This window comes from Neovison vison, chromosome 7 (assembly GCF_020171115.1).
Source record: "Neovison vison isolate M4711 chromosome 7, ASM_NN_V1, whole genome shotgun sequence".
Classification (NCBI taxonomy): domain Eukaryota; kingdom Metazoa; phylum Chordata; class Mammalia; order Carnivora; family Mustelidae; genus Neogale; species Neogale vison.
The window spans coordinates 203,146,642-203,165,361 of NC_058097.1; the positions used below are offsets into that span (position 1 = coordinate 203,146,642).

At 64.5% G+C, this 18,720-nt stretch overlaps 1 protein-coding gene across 1 annotated transcript in view; it reads left to right on the top strand.

The window, feature by feature from the left end:
* Window positions 1-18,720, top strand: part of MUC5AC (mucin 5AC, oligomeric mucus/gel-forming) — a 49,712-nt gene that overhangs the window by 23,472 nt on the left and 7,520 nt on the right. Inside the window, exons 21-50 of the mRNA XM_044260351.1 lie at window positions 54-180; window positions 353-608; window positions 688-740; window positions 1,062-1,162; window positions 1,309-1,460; window positions 1,595-1,733; window positions 1,834-1,944; window positions 2,036-2,215; window positions 2,915-3,154; window positions 3,336-3,492; window positions 4,011-4,139; window positions 4,336-4,498; window positions 4,892-4,935; window positions 5,024-5,212; window positions 5,745-6,323; window positions 6,744-7,843; window positions 7,888-8,323; window positions 8,388-12,898; window positions 12,985-13,124; window positions 13,212-14,094; window positions 14,174-14,609; window positions 14,908-15,116; window positions 15,500-15,674; window positions 15,931-16,181; window positions 16,265-16,448; window positions 16,814-17,021; window positions 17,312-17,490; window positions 17,851-17,938; window positions 18,044-18,147; window positions 18,340-18,371. Coding sequence (XP_044116286.1) covers window positions 54-180; window positions 353-608; window positions 688-740; window positions 1,062-1,162; window positions 1,309-1,460; window positions 1,595-1,733; window positions 1,834-1,944; window positions 2,036-2,215; window positions 2,915-3,154; window positions 3,336-3,492; window positions 4,011-4,139; window positions 4,336-4,498; window positions 4,892-4,935; window positions 5,024-5,212; window positions 5,745-6,323; window positions 6,744-7,843; window positions 7,888-8,323; window positions 8,388-12,898; window positions 12,985-13,124; window positions 13,212-14,094; window positions 14,174-14,609; window positions 14,908-15,116; window positions 15,500-15,674; window positions 15,931-16,181; window positions 16,265-16,448; window positions 16,814-17,021; window positions 17,312-17,490; window positions 17,851-17,938; window positions 18,044-18,147; window positions 18,340-18,371 — 11,556 coding nt within the window. The remainder of the gene's footprint in view (window positions 1-53; window positions 181-352; window positions 609-687; window positions 741-1,061; window positions 1,163-1,308; window positions 1,461-1,594; window positions 1,734-1,833; window positions 1,945-2,035; window positions 2,216-2,914; window positions 3,155-3,335; window positions 3,493-4,010; window positions 4,140-4,335; window positions 4,499-4,891; window positions 4,936-5,023; window positions 5,213-5,744; window positions 6,324-6,743; window positions 7,844-7,887; window positions 8,324-8,387; window positions 12,899-12,984; window positions 13,125-13,211; window positions 14,095-14,173; window positions 14,610-14,907; window positions 15,117-15,499; window positions 15,675-15,930; window positions 16,182-16,264; window positions 16,449-16,813; window positions 17,022-17,311; window positions 17,491-17,850; window positions 17,939-18,043; window positions 18,148-18,339; window positions 18,372-18,720) is intronic.

Consider the following 18,720-nt stretch of genomic DNA (forward strand, 5'->3'; position numbering starts at 1 on the left):
CGGCCGTGTGGGGGACGCTCACGGCGTGTGGGTGACGACGGCCCCGTCCCCAGAACTGCATGTTCGACACGTGTAACTGCGAGAACAGCGAAGACTGCCTGTGCGCCGCCCTGTCCTCCTACGTGCACGCCTGCGCGGCCAAGGGGGTGCTGCTCCGCGGCTGGAGGGACGGCGTGTGCAGTGAGTGTCCCCGGCCCCCAGCAGAACACGGCTCCTGGGCCCCTGTCCCTGGGCGGGGCTTGGAGGGCTGGAGTGCCCGGCCTGGGTCCCTGACGCAGGGGCAGGGGGAGGTGGGGGCGGGTGATGGCAGCCGCTCCGCCCTGACCGCCTCCCCCTGCCTGGCGTCCCGCAGCAAAGCCCATGGCCACCTGCCCAAAGTCGCTGACCTACCAATATAGCATCAGCACCTGCCAGCCCACCTGCCGGGCCCGGAGCCACGAGGACGTCACCTGTGGTATCAGCTTTGTCCCCGTGGATGGCTGCACCTGCCCCAACGGCACATTCCTGGACGATGCGGGCAAGTGCGTGCCGGCCACCAGCTGTCCCTGCTACCACGAGGGCTCTGTGGTCCCCAACGGGGAGTCGCTTCATGAGCGTGGAGTCATCTGGTAAGAACCCCCTCCTGGATGGGGCTGGTAGGCAGGGCGGCTGGGCCGGGGAGACCCTTTGACCACCCTCTTGTCCCAGCACCTGCACACAAGGCACGCTGACCTGCATCGGAGGCCAGGTTCCCTCCCCAGGTGAGTCTGCGGGGAGGGAGGAGCGCTCGTGATCTCCAAGTTTCTGGGTGGACGGCCAGACCCCCACGTCAGTGTGGCTGCTGGGTGTGGGGGGTTTCCCTCTTTGGCCTGATCCGCGCCCCCAGGCACGCCACGCACATGCACCGTGAACACATGTCCACACCGTGGACACACGCGCCCCGCACACACGCACTTGCATCCCGCCGGCCGAGCCCCAGGCTGGGCACAGACGCGGCTGCTGGGACACGCCGCGTGCGGCCGTGACGCTCAGAGCCAGCCTGGCAGTGGTGCTGGGACCCTGAGCGTCCTCTGACCCCCCAGTCTGCACCCCGCCCATGGTCTTCCTCGACTGCCGCAACGCCACGCCGGGGGCCTCCGGGGCCGGCTGTCAGAAGAGCTGCTTCACTCTGGACATGGACTGTGTGAGTGCCCCTCACGGCCCATGTGCCCTCGCGGGGTGGTCCCGGGAAGATCACTGCCCGAGGGCTCCCTGGGCTCAGTGCAGGCCGTGGTGGGGGTTCAGCGGTCGACCCCCAGCCCACTGAGCCGCGTCCCCCGCGCCCCACAGTATAGCCCCCAGTGTGAGCCTGGCTGCGTGTGTCCCGACGGGCTGGTGGCCGACGGCGGGGGCCGCTGCGTCGCTCCGACGGACTGCCCCTGCGTGCACAACGAGGCCAGCTACCTGCCCGGCCAGACCATCCGGGTGGGCTGCAACACCTGGTACGCGGTGGGGGGGCTCCCTGCAGTGGGTGGTGGGACCCCGGCCTCTAGGACCGACCACGGTCTCGCAGGGACCTGCCCCACCCCCATTGCCCACGCCCGGCTCGGGCCTGACTGTTGCCCCCGGCCCCCAGCACCTGCGAGAACAGGAAGTGGCAGTGCACAGAGGAGCCCTGCCTGGCCACCTGCGCCGTGTACGGGGATGGCCACTATGTCACCTTTGATGGGAGGCGCTACAGCTTTAGCGGGGACTGCGGGTACACGTTGCTGCAGGTACACGGTCCCGGGGGCTCCCCGGTCCTCCTGTGGCCCCGCGGTGCGGCTCGGGGCAACCCAGCCCCCAGCGGCAGGACAACCCCGCACCTCTCCCCAGGACCACTGCCGCGGCAATGACACCACTGGGACCTTTCGCGTCGTCTCTGAGAACGTCCCCTGCGGGACCACGGGCGTCACCTGCTCCAAGGCCATCAAGCTGTTCCTGGGGGTGAGCGGGCGGCCGGGTAGGGCTGGGGCCCCCCTGGAGGGACGCCTGGGAAGTCGAGCAGGCACAGGCCTGAGCGACCACTTCTGCACAGAGCTTCGAGCTGAGGCTGAGTGAAGGCCGCGTGGAGGTGCTCGAGAGGGGGGTGGGGCCGGAGCCCCCCTACTCCATCCGCCAGATGGGCATCTACCTGGTGGTGGACACCGAGGCCGGCCTGGTGCTGCTGTGGGACAGGAAGACCAGCATCTTCCTCAAACTCAGCCCTGAGTTCAAGGTGGGCCCCCGTCCCCCCCCGGGAGGGCCCGCTCTCGCCCCAGACCGTGCCAGGCGGCAGGACAGACGGGGAGAGGAGGGAGTCAGCCGGCAGGAGGCCCTCCGCTGCCTGAGCCGTGTCTTGTGGCTCCCGGGACACCCTCACAAACGCGTGGCCGCTTCTCGTGTTCTGGACCCTGGAAGTCCCATCCAACTGTTCCGGGGCCCGCTCCCTCCGGGGGTTTTGGGGAAGGACCCCACCTGCCTCCTCCAGCTCCTTGGGCCCCAGGCGACCGTCCAGCCTCGTGTAACTGTCCTCACTGCTGTGTGTGCCCACATGTCCTCAGGGTCACAGGCCCCGGGTCGTCAGGCCACCCCCACCCAAGACACCCTCATCTCTGCCGGACCCCATCAACAGGGGCCCTATTTCCACATGAGGCCACGCTCCTGGGTCCCGAGTCAGGGCCCGTGCTGGTCTTTGGGGAACACCACGCAGCCTACAGTGCTGCCTCTCCTGCTCCCCCTTTCCTCCGGGAGGGGCACCACCATGGCCCCGTGGGCTGAGTGGGGCCGTACACGCTGAAGGTGTACGTGGGGGCCCCTCCTCCTAGGGGTGGACGTGGGCCTCAGGGGAGCGAGTGGGGTCCCAGGAGGCAGGGTAGGAGGCTCGGGCCCCTCCGGCACATGCCTGAGCCCCCCGGGCCGCCGCCCCCGTCTGCAGGGCCGGGTCTGCGGGCTCTGCGGGAACTTCGACGACAAGGCCGTCAACGACTTCACCACGCGGAGCCAGTCCGTGGCGGGCAGCGCCCTGGAGTTCGGCAACAGCTGGAAGTTCTCCCCGTCCTGCCCCGACGCCCCGGCCCCCAGGGACCCCTGCACCGCCAACCCGTACCGCAAGTCCTGGGCCCAGAAGCAGTGCAGCATCATCAACAGCGCGACCTTCGCCGCCTGCCATGCCCACGTACGTGACCCTTCCCCGGGGACAGCAGTTGGGGGCCGGCACCACCTTCTGCCGTTTAGACCGGCCCGTGGTCAGCTGCTGTCCCTGAGCTCTCGGGGAAGCCACCCCAGGTTGGGACACACCACGGGCCTGACCCCCAGGAGCCCCAGCCCCCAGATCCAAAGCCTCTTCCCTCCCCCAGGTGGAGCCCACCAAGTACTATGAGGCCTGCGTGGGCGACGCGTGCGCCTGTGACTCGGGGGGCGACTGTGAGTGTTTCTGCACGGCCGTGGCCGCCTACGCGCAGGCCTGCCACGACGTGGGTGTGTGCGTGTCCTGGCGCACCCCGGACATCTGCCGTGAGTGTCCACGACACATGGTTGGGAGGAGGGGCCGTGGGGAGGGACAGAGGAGTGTGGGGTCAAGGCAGGTCCGCCACGGGCTGGGCGGGAGGCCGTGGAAAGCAAAGTGGAGTGGTGGCGGGTGTGGTCAGGGGAGACGTGGCAGAATGTTCTGGAACTGAGAGGGCTTAACAGAGCCCCCACCTCCTACGCTGTCAGAACCTGGCTGGACAGGGGTGTCGCTGGGGAGCTGCTCCGGCCAGAGCCCCCACCCCAACGGATGGCACCCCTGAGAAACCAGGGGACCTGCGGCGGCCTCTGACCATGGCATTCGAGGCCCCGTCTGGGAGGCACAGCAGAGGGAATGACTTGAGAACAGCTCATGAGACGTGGAGGAAGGTCAGGGTGCAGGGGCGCTTGCCTGGCCCGTGTGGGTCCCCGAGGCTGTCTTCCCGAGGGCAGCGCTCTGCGTGGGGCCCCCGGGTGGCTCGCTCCGGGTGGGAGCTGGCCCACTGAGCCTGCCTGCTGGCCCGCAGCCCTGTTCTGCGACTACTACAACCCTGAGGGCCAGTGTGAGTGGCACTACCAGCCGTGCGGGGCGCCCTGCATGAGGACGTGCCGGAACCCGGGCGGCCGCTGTCTGCACGACCTGCCGGGCCTGGAAGGTGAGGGCAGGGGCTGCTGTCCGGGGCTTCTGGCTGGGCTGGACGCGTCCCAGCCCCTTGGGGTGCCTTTGTGGGTACAGCTCCACGTGCCCACTGTGTCGTGCGCGAGGCCTGGGGCGGGGGGCTGAGCACAGGCCACGGTGGGGAGGTGGTCAGGCAGGCAGTGCGGCCGGCACTCAGCCTCTCTGGACCGCAGGCTGCTACCCCAAGTGCCCGCCTGCGGCCCCCATTTTCGACGAGGACCGGATGCAGTGTGTGGCCACGTGCCCGACCCCACCTCCGCCACTGCCCTGCCGCGTCCGGGGCAAGTCATACCGGCCTGGCACGGTGGTGCCCTCCGACCAGAAGTGCCACTCCTGGTGAGCCGCAGGCCCACGGGGCCTCCTCCTTCAGACCGGTGGGGGTGGTGTCGCAGCCTTGAGGTCCTGAGGTCTGGCTGGGAGCCCCCTGGGGCGGAGTGGGGGTGGGCGGCCCGCCGGGTGGCGGGGGGGGAATTGAAGCAGGAGCTGAGTCATGACGTCACCGTGAGGCCCCCTTGGAACAGAGGCCTCGGAGAGGAAACGGCCGTCAGAAAGTCAGCGGGGTGTGTGGGTGTCAGACGCCCGCCTGCGTCTCTCAGCGATCGGAAGGGGCTCCCGGAGTGGGTGTGACCTCGGGCTCCGTGTGCCCCGGCTGGGCTGCGGGATGGCCCCGGCACGTCAGGGGTGCCCTACATGCCCCCCCCCCGCTCACTTCCTCCCTCCCGCCACTAGCATTTGCACCGAGAACGGCGTGCAGTGTGCCTACGACGCTGAGGGTGAGCGGCGGGGGGCCTTCCTGGGGTCTGGGTTCTTGGGGTGCCCACCTCCCCCCAGCCCCTGACGTGCCTGGGCTTGTCCTCACAGCCTGTGTCTGCGTCTACGACGGACAGCACTTCCGACCGGGGGACGTCATCTACCACACGACGGACGGCACCGGGGGCTGCCTCTCTGCCCGCTGCTCCGCCGACGGCTCCATCGAGCGGGGCGTCTCCCCCTGCAGCACCACCAGCCCCGCCCCCGCAAGCACCTTCTCCTTCTCCACGTCCGCACCCGGTAAGGCAGACACACGGGGGCACCGTGCGGGGCTGTCTCTCTCCCCGAGAAGGCAGGAGCCTGCCGTCCCTGGGAAGGGCCAGCTCAGCCCTTCTCCCTGGCAGGACTGCTATCCTCGGGGCCACAGTCAGGTCTAGGGCCCCCGGCAGAGGGCGGAGGCCGGCCTCTGGGAGGAGGTGCGCGCAGTGTCAGGCACCCTGACTCCTCTCCCTCCCCTGGGGCATCCTAGAGCCTCATCGGACCTTCCCGCAGGAGGGCTGGTTCTGCTCAGGGCCTGCGGAGCGGGCTTTCCCTACCTGAGACCCGTTCACCGGCTCATTCAACTGCTGTGGGCTGCACGTGCGCCCTGTGCCACGCGTGTCCCAGGGACTTGGTGCTCCCACCCCGCCAAGCTCCGTCGCGAGTGGAGATAGCCGCACAGATCGACATGGCGAGGCCACAAGCTGCTGTGGGTGGGGGCAGGGACAGCGGATGAGGGGAGGTCCCGGGACCCCTCGAGACTCAGCCCTTCCGCCTTCTCTTCTGTCCTCAGTTGTGAGCTCAACACGTCCGCCCCCCACGTGCCGCGATTGTGGCAAGAGCCCAGCGCCCACGGGCACAACCCCCCGCACCACCGTCCAGCCCCACCAGGCGTGTGGGGAGGAGTGTCAGTGGTCGCCGTGGCTGGACATCAGCCGTCCGGGCCGGGGCATCGACAGCGGCGACTTCGACACCCTGGAGAGCCTCCGCGCCCACGGGTACCAGGTTTGCCCGGCGCCGAAGAAGGTGGAGTGCCAAGCGGAAGGGGCCCCCGGGGTGCCGCTCCCAGTCCTGGGCCAGCACGTGGAGTGCAGCCCGACGGTGGGCCTGACCTGCTACAACCACAAGCAGACGTCAGGGCTCTGCCACAACTACCAGATCAGGATCCTGTGCTGCTTCCCCCGGACCTGCTCCCCCTCCAGCAGTCCGGCCCAGACCACCCCTCCTGCAGCTTCAGGGAATACAGAAACGGGGCCCACACGAGAGGTTAGCGGGGTCTCATCTGTGCCGACAGAGCACAAAATATCCCCTGCCACGGTCGCTGCAACTGGCACAAGCATTCTCTCCACAACTAGTGAAACACCTGCTCCAGGTGCTACTGCACCAGTCCAAGCGACCGCTACAACCACCCCAGGTACCCCCACACCTGCCCCGGGGACCACCACGACCCCACCAGGTACCCCCACGCCTGCCCCGGGGACCACCACGACCCCACCAGGTACCCCCACGCCTGCCCCGGGGACCACCACGACCCCACCAGGTACCCCCACGCCTGCCCCGGGGACCACCACGACCCCACCAGGTACCCCCACGCCTGCCCCGGGGACCAGCACGACCCCACCAGGTACCCCCACGCCTGCCCCGGGGACCACCACGACCCCACCAGGTACCCCCACGCCTGCCCCGGGGACCACCACGACCCCACCAGGTACCACCACGCCTGCCCCGGGGACCACCACGACCCCACCAGGTACCCCCACGCCTGCCCCGGGGACCACCACGACCCCACCAGGTACCCCCACGCCTGCCCCGGGGACCAGCACGACCCCACCAGGTACCCCCACGCCTGCCCCGGGGACCACCACGACCCCACCAGGTACCCCCACGCCTGCCCTGGAGAAAACTACTCTCTTGACTCTGACTCCGATGCCAATTTCAACAACACACGAGCCTTGTTTAAAACAGTTGTGCACATGGACCCACTGGATTGACAGCAGCTACCCTGAGCCGGGTATAAACAGTGGAGATTTTGACACTTTTCCTAATTTGAGAGCCAAAGGCTATAAATTCTGTGCGAAGCCCAACAACGTGGAGTGCAGGGCAGAGTTCTTCCCGAACGTCCCACTCGAGGAGTTGGGGCAGAACCTGATCTGTGACAAGAATGTGGGGCTGCTTTGCCTGAACAAGAACCAGCTTCCCCCAATCTGCTACAACTACGCGATCCGCATCGAGTGCTGTGAGCAGGTGGATGTGTGTACAAGCGCCCCACACGCCGGCTCTTCGGAGGTCACACACCCAACCCCGAGGGACACGGAGACCCAAACACAGCTGACTCGAAACACTGGAATTCCCTCGTCACCGACACAACATGGCATTGCCAGCTCGGCGCCTGTGCACCCGGCAGCCAGCACCACGCCTAACACATACAGGGTATCCTCACCTGTGACGGTCACCTGCCAGCCACAGTGCGCGTGGACCAAGTGGTTTGACGTGGACTTCCCGTCTCCGGGACCCCACGGAGGAGACGTGGAAAGCTTCAGCAACATCATGAGAAGGGGAGAGAAAATCTGCCGCCGGCCCGAATACATCTCGCGGCTGGAGTGCCGGGCCGAGAGCCACCCCGAGGTCAGCATCGAGAAGCTGGGCCAGGTGGTGCAGTGTGACCTCAGCAAGGGCCTGGTATGCCGGAACCGGGACCAGGGAGGCAATGTCGGGATGTGCCTCAACTATGAGGTCCGGGTGTTGTGCTGTGAGCCCCCAGAGCACTGCACGACGCACAAAACTGTCACAGTCCCTCACACCCCAAGTATGAGCCCCACCAGCCCAACTGAGACGACCATCCACCTGGTGACTTCCCACTCAACCTCTGTGCCAACAAGCAGCCCCACCTCGGTGCCAGAGACCAGATCAACCTCTGTGCCAACAACCAGCCCAAGGTCAGTGCCACCTACCAGCTCAACCTCTGTGCCAACAACAAGTCCAACATCAGTGCCAGAGACCAGATCTACCTCTCTGCCAACAACCAGCCCAATCTCGGTGCCAGAGACCAGCTCAACCTCTGTGCCAACAACAAGCCCAACATCAGTGCCAGAGACCAGATCTACCTCTCTGCCAACAACCAGCCCAATCTCGGTGCCAGAGACCAGCTCAACCTCTGTGCCAACAACAAGCCCAACATCAGTGCCAGAGACCAGATCTACCTCTCTGCCAACAACCAGCCCAACCTCGGTGCCAGAGACCAGCTCAACCCCTGTGCCAACAACCAGCCCAACCTCGGTGCCAACAACCAGCTCAACCTCTGTGCCAACAACCAGCCCAACCTCGGTGCCAACAACCAGCTCAACCACGGTGTCATGGACCAGCACAACCTCCGTGCCACCTACCGGCACAACGTCTGCTCCTGCAACCAGCACCACCCCCATCCACACACCTGAAGCAACCCACTCCCCTCATGTGACGGTCACCTGCCAGCCACAGTGCGCGTGGACCAAGTGGTTTGACGTGGACTTCCCGTCTCCGGGACCCCACGGAGGAGACGTGGAAAGCTTCAGCAACATCATGAGAAGGGGAGAGAAAATCTGCCGCCGGCCCGAATACATCTCGCGGCTGGAGTGCCGGGCCGAGAGCCACCCCGAGGTCAGCATCGAGAAGCTGGGCCAGGTGGTGCAGTGTGACCTCAGCAAGGGCCTGGTGTGCCGGAACCGGGACCAGGGAGGCAATGTCGGGATGTGCCTCAACTATGAGGTCCGGGTGTTGTGCTGTGAGCCCCCAGAGCACTGCACGACGCACAAAACTGTCACAGTCCCTCACACCCCAAGTATGAGCCCCACCAGCCCAACTGAGACGACCATCCACCTGGTGACTTCCCACTCAACCTCTGTGCCAACAAGCAGCCCCACCTCGGTGCCAGAGACCAGATCAACCTCTGTGCCAACAACCAGCCCAAGGTCAGTGCCACCTACCAGCTCAACCTCTGTGCCAACAACAAGTCCAACATCAGTGCCAGAGACCAGATCTACCTCTCTGCCAACAACCAGCCCAATCTCGGTGCCAGAGACCAGCTCAACCTCTGTGCCAACAACAAGCCCAACATCAGTGCCAGAGACCAGATCTACCTCTCTGCCAACAACCAGCCCAATCTCGGTGCCAGAGACCAGCTCAACCTCTGTGCCAACAACAAGCCCAACATCAGTGCCAGAGACCAGATCTACCTCTCTGCCAACAACCAGCCCAACCTCGGTGCCAGAGACCAGCTCAACCCCTGTGCCAACAACCAGCCCAACCTCGGTGCCAACAACCAGCTCAACCTCTGTGCCAACAACCAGCCCAACCTCGGTGCCAACAACCAGCTCAACCACGGTGTCATGGACCAGCACAACCTCCGTGCCACCTACCGGCACAACGTCTGCTCCTGCAACCAGCACCACCCCCATCCACACACCTGAAGCAACCCACTCCCCTCATGTGACGGTCACCTGCCAGCCACAGTGCGCGTGGACCAAGTGGTTTGACGTGGACTTCCCGTCTCCGGGACCCCACGGAGGAGACGTGGAAAGCTTCAGCAACATCATGAGAAGGGGAGAGAAAATCTGCCGCCGGCCCGAATACATCTCGCGGCTGGAGTGCCGGGCCGAGAGCCACCCCGAGGTCAGCATCGAGAAGCTGGGCCAGGTGGTGCAGTGTGACCTCAGCAAGGGCCTGGTGTGCCGGAACCGGGACCAGGGAGGCAATGTCGGGATGTGCCTCAACTATGAGGTCCGGGTGTTGTGCTGTGAGCCCCCAGAGCACTGCACGACGCACAAAACTGTCACAGTCCCTCACACCCCAAGTATGAGCCCCACCAGCCCAACTGAGACGACCATCCACCTGGTGACTTCCCACTCAACCTCTGTGCCAACAACCAGCCCAAGGTCAGTGCCACCTACCAGCTCAACCTCTGTGCCAACAACAAGTCCAACATCAGTGCCAGAGACCAGATCTACCTCTCTGCCAACAACCAGCCCAATCTCGGTGCCAGAGACCAGCTCAACCTCTGTGCCAACAACAAGCCCAACATCAGTGCCAGAGACCAGATCTACCTCTCTGCCAACAACCAGCCCAATATCGGTGCCAGAGACCAGCTCAACCTCTGTGCCAACAACAAGCCCAACATCAGTGCCAGAGACCAGATCTACCTCTCTGCCAACAACCAGCCCAACCTCGGTGCCAACAACCAGATCAACCCCTGTGCCAACAACCAGCCCAACCTCGGTGCCAACAACCAGCTCAACCTCTGTGCCAACAACCAGCCCAACCTCGGTGCCAACAACCAGCTCAACCACGGTGTCATGGACCAGCACAACCTCCGTGCCACCTACCGGCACAACGTCTGCTCCTGCAACCAGCACCACCCCCGTCCACACACCTGAAGCAACCCACTCCCCTCATGTGACGGTCACCTGCCAGCCACAGTGCGCGTGGACCAAGTGGTTTGACGTGGACTTCCCGTCCCCGGGACCCCACGGAGGAGACGTGGAAAGCTTCAGCAACATCATGAGAAGGGGAGAGAAAATCTGCCGCCGGCCCGAATACATCTCGCGGCTGGAGTGCCGGGCCGAGAGCCACCCCGAGGTCAGCATCGAGAAGCTGGGCCAGGTGGTGCAGTGTGACCTCAGCAAGGGCCTGGTGTGCCGGAACCGGGACCAGGGAGGCAATGTCGGGATGTGCCTCAACTATGAGGTCCGGGTGTTGTGCTGTGAGCCCCCAGAGCACTGCACGACGCACAAAACTGTCACAGTTCCTCACACCCCAAGTATGAGCCCCACCAGCCCAACTGAGACGACCATCCACCTGGTGACTACCCACTCAACCTCTGTGCCAACAACCAGCCCAACCTCGGTGCCAGAGACCAGATCAACCTCTGTGCCAACAACCAGCCCAAGGTCAGTGCCACCTACCAGCTCAACCTCTGTGCCAACAACAAGTCCAACATCAGTGCCAGAGACCAGATCTACCTCTCTGCCAACAACCAGCCCAATCTCGGTGCCAGAGACCAGCTCAACCCCTGTGCCAACAACCAGCCCAACCTCGGTGCCAACAACCAGCTCAACCTCTGTGCCAACAACCAGCCCAACCTCGGTGCCAACAACCAGCTCAACCACGGTGTCATGGACCAGCACAACCTCCGTGCCACCTACTGGCACAACGTCTGCTCCTGCAACCAGCACAACCCCCGTCTACACACCTGAAGCAACCCACTCCCCTCATGTGACGGTCACCTGCCAGCCACAGTGCGCGTGGACCAAGTGGTTTGACGTGGACTTCCCGTCCCCGGGACCCCACGGAGGAGACGTGGAAAGCTTCAGCAACATCATGAGAAGGGGAGAGAAAATCTGCCGCCGGCCCGAATACATCTCGTGGCTGGAGTGCCGGGCCGAGAGCCACCCCGAGGTCAGCATCGAGAAGCTGGGCCAGGTGGTGCAGTGTGACCTCAGCAAGGGCCTGGTGTGCCGGAACCGGGACCAGGGAGGCAATGTCGGGATGTGCCTCAACTATGAGGTCCGGGTGTTGTGCTGTGAGCCCCCAGAGCACTGCACGACGCACAAAACTGTCACAGTCCCTCACACCCCAAGTATGAGCCCCACCAGCCCAACTGAGACGACCATCCACCTGGTGACTTCCCACTCAACCTCTGTGCCAACAACCAGCCCAACCTCGGTGCCAGAGACCAGCTCAACCCCTATGCCAACAACCAGCCCAACGTCAGTGCCAGAGACCAGATCTACCTCTCTGCCAACAACCAGCCCAATCTCGGTGCCAGAGACCAGCTCAACCTCTGTGCCAACAACCAGCCCAACCTCGGTGCCAGAGACCAGATCAACCTCTGTGCCAACAACCAGCCCAATCTCGGTGCCAGAGGCCAGCTCAACCTCTGTGCCAACAACAAGCCCAACATCAGTGCCAGAGACCAGATCTACCTCTCTGCCAACAACCAGCCCAATCTCGGTGCCAGAGACCAGCTCAACCTCTGTGCCAACAACAAGCCCAACATCAGTGCCAGAGACCAGATCTACCTCTCTGCCAACAACCAGCCCAATCTCGGTGCCAGAGACCAGCTCAACCTCTGTGCCAACAACAAGCCCAACATCAGTGCCAGAGACCAGATCTACCTCTCTGCCAACAACCAGCCCAATCTCGGTGCCAGAGACCAGCTCAACCCCTGTGCCAACAACCAGCCCAACCTCGGTGCCAACAACCAGCTCAACCTCTGTGCCAACAACCAGCCCAACCTCGGTGCCAACAACCAGCTCAACCACGGTGTCATGGACCAGCACAACCTCCGTGCCACCTACTGGCACAACGTCTGCTCCTGCAACCAGCACAACCCCCGTCTACACACCTGAAGCAACCCACTCCCCTCATGTGACGGTCACCTGCCAGCCACAGTGCGCGTGGACCAAGTGGTTTGACGTGGACTTCCCGTCCCCGGGACCCCACGGAGGAGACGTGGAAAGCTTCAGCAACATCATGAGAAGGGGAGAGAAAATCTGCCGCCGGCCCGAATACATCTCGCGGCTGGAGTGCCGGGCCGAGAGCCACCCCGAGGTCAGCATCGAGAAGCTGGGCCAGGTGGTGCAGTGTGACCTCAGCAAGGGCCTGGTATGCCGGAACCGGGACCAGGGAGGCAATGTCGGGATGTGCCTCAACTATGAGGTCCGGGTGTTGTGCTGTGAGCCCCCAGAGCACTGCACGACGCACAAAACTGTCACAGTCCCTCACACCCCAAGTATGAGCCCCACCAGCCCAACTGAGACGACCATCCACCTGGTGACTTCCCACTCAACCTCTGTGCCAACAACCAGCCCAACCTCGGTGCCAGAGACCAGCTCAACCCCTATGCCAACAACCAGCCCAACGTCAGTGCCAGAGACCAGATCTACCTCTCTGCCAACAACCAGCCCAATCTCGGTGCCAGAGACCAGCTCAACCCCTGTGCCAACAACCAGCTCAAGAACTGTGTCCGAAACCCGCTCAACCTCTGTGCCAACAACCAGCTCAATCATGGTGCCAACAACCAGCCCAAGACTTGTGCCAGAAACCGGCTCAACCTCTGTGCCAACGAGCAGACCAACTTCGGTGCCAGAGACCAACTCAACCTCTGTGCCAACAACCAGCTCAACCACGGTGCCAACAAGTAGCCCAAGACATGTGTCAGAAACCAGTTCAACATCTATGCCAACAACCAGCTCAACCTCTGTGCCAACAACAAGCCCAAAATCAGTACCAGAGACCAGCTCAACCTCTGTGCCAACAACCAGCCCAACCTCTGTGCCACCTACCAGCTCAACCTCGGTGCCAACAACCAGCCCAACATCAGTGCCAGAGACCAGCTCAACCTCTGTGCCAACAACAAGCCCAACATCAGTGCCAGAGACCAGATCTACCTCTCTGCCATCAACCAGCCCAATCTCGGTGCCAGAGACCAGCTCAACCCCTGTGCCAACAACCAGCCCAAGACCTGTGTCAGAAACCAGCTCAACCTCTGTGCCAACGAGCAGACCAACTTCGGTGCCAGAGACCAACTCAACCTCTGTGCCAACAACCAGCTCAACCACGGTGCCAACAAGCAGCCCAAGATCTGTGTCAGGAACCAGCTCAACCTCGGTGCCAGAGACCAGCTCAACCCCTGTGCCAACAACCAGCCCAAGACATGTGTCAGAAACCAGTTCAACATCTATGCCAGCAACCAGCCCAACCTCAGTGCCACCTACCAGCCCAACCTCAGTGCCACGTACCAGCTCAACCTCTGTGCCAACAACCAGCCCAACCTCGGGGCCAGAGACCAGCTCAACCCCTATGCCAACAACCAGCCCAATGTCAGTGCCAGAGACCAGATCAACCTCTGTGCCAACAACCAGCCCAATCTCGGTGCCAGAGACCAGCTCAACCCCTGTGCCAACAACCAGCTCAAGAACTGTGTCCGAAACCCGCTCAACCTCTGTGCCAACAACCAGCTCAATCATGGTGCCAACAACCAGCCCAAGACCTGTGCCAGAAACCAGCTCAACCTCTGTGCCAACAACCAGCCCAACCTTGGTGCCAACAACCAGCTCAACCACTGTGTCACGGAACAGCACAACCTCCGTGCCACCTACCGGCACAACGTCTGCTCCTGTAGCCAGCACCACCCCCGTCCACACACCTGAAGCAACCCACTCCCCTCATGTGACGGTCACCTGCCAGCCACAGTGCATGTGGACCAAGTGGTTTGACGTGGACTTCCCATCCCCGGGACCCCACGGAGGAGACGTGGAAAGCTTCAGCAACATCATGAGAAGGGGAGAGAAAATCTGCCGCCGGCCCGAATACATCTCGCGGCTGGAGTGCCGGGCCGAGAGCCACCCCGAGGTCAGCATCGAGAAGCTGGGCCAGGTGGTGCAGTGTGACCTCAGCAAGGGCCTGGTGTGCCGGAACCGGGACCAGGGAGGCAATGTCGGGATGTGCCTCAACTATGAGGTCCGGGTGTTGTGCTGTGAGCCCCCAGAGCAGTGCGGTCACCCTTCAGTGACGCCAAGCGCAGCCCCTCCGGAGCATACGTCCAGTGTGCCATGGCCGAGCTCCACGGCCCCGGCCAGCGCGACGTGCTTCTGCAGCGTGTCCGGCAAGCTGTATCCTGCAGGTATGTGACTCGTGCTTGTGGTGCGGTGTGTGTGCTGCCTTGTCCCCTGCTGTCTGGTCTATGAAGATGCCATGGTTATGGGAGAGGGGAGGGGTCGCTGGTCACTGTGACTCGGCCACCATCATCTCCGGGTGCGACCTAGCCATCGTTGAGTATTTCTTCCCTTTACTTCTGAGTAGAAAGGCCTCGTACCTTGTCTGCCCCTGGGGTGGATGCCGAGCATGGAAGAGTGTCTCTGGGCTGTGGCTCTCCCCGCAGGATGGCTCCCCTCACCCCCGCCTGACCCTTTCTTTCGCAGGATCCATCATTTACCAACAGACGGACCTCGATGGCCACTGCTATTATGCCACATGCAGTCTGGACTGCCACGTGGTCAGGCAGACGGACCAGTCCTGTCCCAGCAGCGTGGCACCTCCTGCCCCGACCACCTCCCAGCCTGGCTCCTCCCCTTCGGCCCCCGCGCCCATCACTACGCAGGGGTGCCCGAATGCAGTCCCCCCAAGAATGGTAACTCCCCATCTGCCCTTCTCAGATGCTGGTGCAGGGACCCCTGGCACCTTTCCGGGGGTGGAAAGTTAGCTGCTGGTAGGCTGAAGCCGGCTGGCTGTTGGGAAACAGCCCGTGGTGGTCCTACAGGGCTGCCGAAAGCGGGCGCCGCCTGGGGAGCCAGGAGTGTGTGCAAGCAGCCGGCGATGGGCGCCCGGCCGGTGGCTGCAGATGGGGCAGCCTGCGGTGGGGTGCGGGTTGTGTCCGAGCTCCACGGGGCGTGGGGGCCTGTGGGAGAAACAGGGGGGCAGGGGTGGGGAAGGCGGGTCCCATCCTGACTTCCTGTGACTCCTGCTCCCCCCCCCCCCCCGGGTCCAAGGCTGAGCACTGTCCTTCCCCCACAGAAAGGCGAGACCTGGCCCATGCCCAACTGCTCTCAGGCCACCTGTGAGGGCCACGGGGTCATCACCGTGCATCGGCGCGAATGCCCACGGGCGCAGCCCCCGACCTGCGCCAACGGCTTCCCCCCTGTGCAGGTGGCAGACCAGGACGGCTGCTGCCCCCGCTATCAGTGCCAGTGTGAGCAGGGAGCCGCGGGCGGGTGGGGTGGGCGGGGCTTCGGCGGGGTGGGCGGGGCTTCGGCGGAGTGGGCGGGGCGGAAGTGGGTGAGACCCTAGGAAGGACTGCCTGACAGCGAGGCGGGGAACAGAAGGGCCCAGGCCTCCACAAGGGCAGCGAGTGGAATGCTGCCCGAACCCCAGGGCCCTGTGGCCGTGTCAGGTGGGAGGAGGCCCCAGGGGACGGAGCCCTGCGTAAGGCCGGTGCGCGCCCGCAGGTGTGTGCAGCGGCTGGGGCGACCCCCACTACATCACCTTCGACGGCACCTACTACACGTTCCTGGACAGCTGCACCTACGTGCTGGTGCAGCAGGTGGTGCCCGTGTACGGCCACTTCCGCGTGCTGATCGACAACTACTTGTGCGGGGCGGAGAGCCGGGTGTCCTGCCCGCAGTCCATCATCATCGAGTACCGGGGGGACCGCGTCGTGCTCACCCGCAAGCCCGTCCTCGGGGTGATGACCAATGAGGTAGGGGACCCCAGGGCTGTGCCCTGCGGACCGGGCCGGCTTGGGGACCTGCCTTATTCTGCCTCGTCCTTCACCCTGTGTAGATCATCTTCAACGACAGAGTGGTCAGGCCCGGCTTCCAGAAAGATGGCGTGAGCGTGTCCCAAATCGGCATCAAGATGTACGTGACCATCCCTGAACTTGGCGTCCAGGTCATGTTCTCCGGGCTCATCTTCTCGGTGGAGGTCCCTTTCAGCAAGTTTGCTAACAACACGGAGGGGCAGTGCGGTGAGTCCCGGCCCCACCGGGCTCTGCATGCAGCTGAGGGTGTCCATGGGAGGGGGGTCACGCTGGGGGACACCCCTGGGGGCCGCAGTGTCCGCCGGGGTGGAGGCTGCCTGAGTGGCCCCCAGCCTGCGGCCGTGTCCGCTTTCCAGCTGCACTGAGAGCACCCGGTCCACACACCCGGGGCTCACACCTGTCCGCCCTGCGGGGGAACTGTCTGGCTTCTTGGGGGGAACAGGGAAGTGCCTAGGGTCAGGTCCCACAGCCAACCCGCCGAGTGCTGCCCTGAGCATCAGGACCCCACTCCCAGTTCAGTGACCCCGCTCGGCTGTCCCCTGACGGCCCGCCCCCCGCCCCCCCGACCCTAGGCACCTGCACCAATGACAAGAAGGATGAGTGTCGCCTGCCTGGCGGGGCAGTGGCGGCCTCCTGCTCGGAGATGTCCGGCCACTGGAAGGTGACGACACCGCACCAGCCGCCATGCCTTGGGCCCTCCCCGACGCCCACTGCAGCCAGGCCTGCGCCCTCCCCAACCCCGTGCTCCTCGTCGTCAATCTGCCAGCTGATTTTGAGCAAGTGAGATTTGGGGAGGGCCCAGGGAGGGCAGCCCCCTAACCTCACCCTCAGGGTGGGCAGGAAGCGTGGGCCTGTGGCGGCTCCCGAGGGAGCAGGGCGTCGGAGCAGGAGGGCAGTGGAGAGCCGCGGCTCACTGCTGGGACCCTGGGTGCCGGGGTGGCTGAGTGGGTCGGCTCCTTCTGGCTGGCTGTGGGTCTGGGACCACGTGCTGCGGTGGGCCGTCCTGCTCGGGGCATGCAGGCCGCGGGCAGAGCCCAAGCTGCCCCCCAACCCTCCGCTGCTGGCCGTAGGGTCTTCGAGCCGTGCCATGCGGAGATCCCCCCGCTGACGTTCTACCAAGGCTGCGTCTTCGACCACTGTCACGTGACCGTCTCCGACGTGGTGTGCTCTGGCCTGGAGCTGTACGCGTCCCTCTGTGCCTCCCGTGGCGTGTGCATCGACTGGAGAAGCCACACCAACCACACGTGCCGTGAGTGCCCACCCGGTCCTGGCGAGCGGCAGCAGCCGGCATGCGGCCAGGGCACAGACGCGCCAGGCGGGCCAGTAGCTGCAGGGCTTCCTGGGGGCGGGGGAGGAGAGGGGAGAGGTAGGAGGGAGGTGGAGGGGTAGACTGGCCGCAGGGCCGAGTGTACTCAGCTCCAGGAGAGAAGGGAGGAGCACCCCCATAGGGTGCCCGGGGCCTGGAGTGCAGGGCTGGGGGTGGGGCCGAGGGGCCAGCTTCCTGCTGCAGGCCAGTGTCCGGCCCTCAGCACGTGCCTGGGGACAGGGCCTGGGAGTTTGCTCTGAGCAGATGCCCTTGGCCTCAGCCGTGGCCTCTCCCTGCGCACAGTGTTCGCCTGCCCTGCCGACAAGGTGTACCAGCCGTGTGGCCCGTCCAAGCTCTCCTACTGCTACGGGAGGGACAACGCCAGCCTCATGTATGCACCAGTCTCTCCCTCCTGGACCTCCCCCGGGGCCCCCAGCCTGGCCTTCTCCTAGCTTGGAGGGCACAGGACAGGCCAGCCCCTCTGCTGTCCCCACAGGGCCTTAGAGGACGCCGGCCCCATCACAGAAGGCTGCTTCTGTCCAGAGGGCTTGATGCCTTTCAGCACGAGCTCTGAAGTCTGCGTGCCCACAGATTGCCACAGTATGTTGCCACGGGTGGGGCTGGGGGCCGGCAGGTGCACCAGCACCAGCTGCCTCCTTGGATCTGGGCTTCCCAGCCAGATGCTGGGGCTTTCTGTCGTGGCCTGGGACTTCCAGGACCCCACTATGAGTCCAGTCCCTGAAAGGCTGGGGGCTGCCACTGCCTACCTGTGACCTCTCTCTTTCCCTCCAGGGTGCCTGGGGCCCCACGGGGAGCCTGTGGAGGTGAGTGTGGCCAGCTGGCATGGGGATAGGGCATCCGCTTAGTGCCAGAGCCTCAGAGGAGGAGCACAGAGGGGGCTCTAGCTGGATGTGGGGGCGTCCGTGCGGGGAGTGCCCACTCCTGGGGTGGTCCTGCTCCTACGTCCACTGGGGTCCCTTCCTGCTCCCCTCAGACGCAGGGAGCTAGAGGTGGTCACCCACCTGGCATCCGCCCACCCCATCTCCCACCCCTGAAGCCACTTCCCCTGGTTCCCTCAGTTTCCTCCGGTTCCCCCTGTTCCTCCAGGGTCCCCCAGGGTCCCCCTCTGGCCCTCAGCTGTGGGCTCCCGCACCCCTGTGGTCTGGCTGCTGT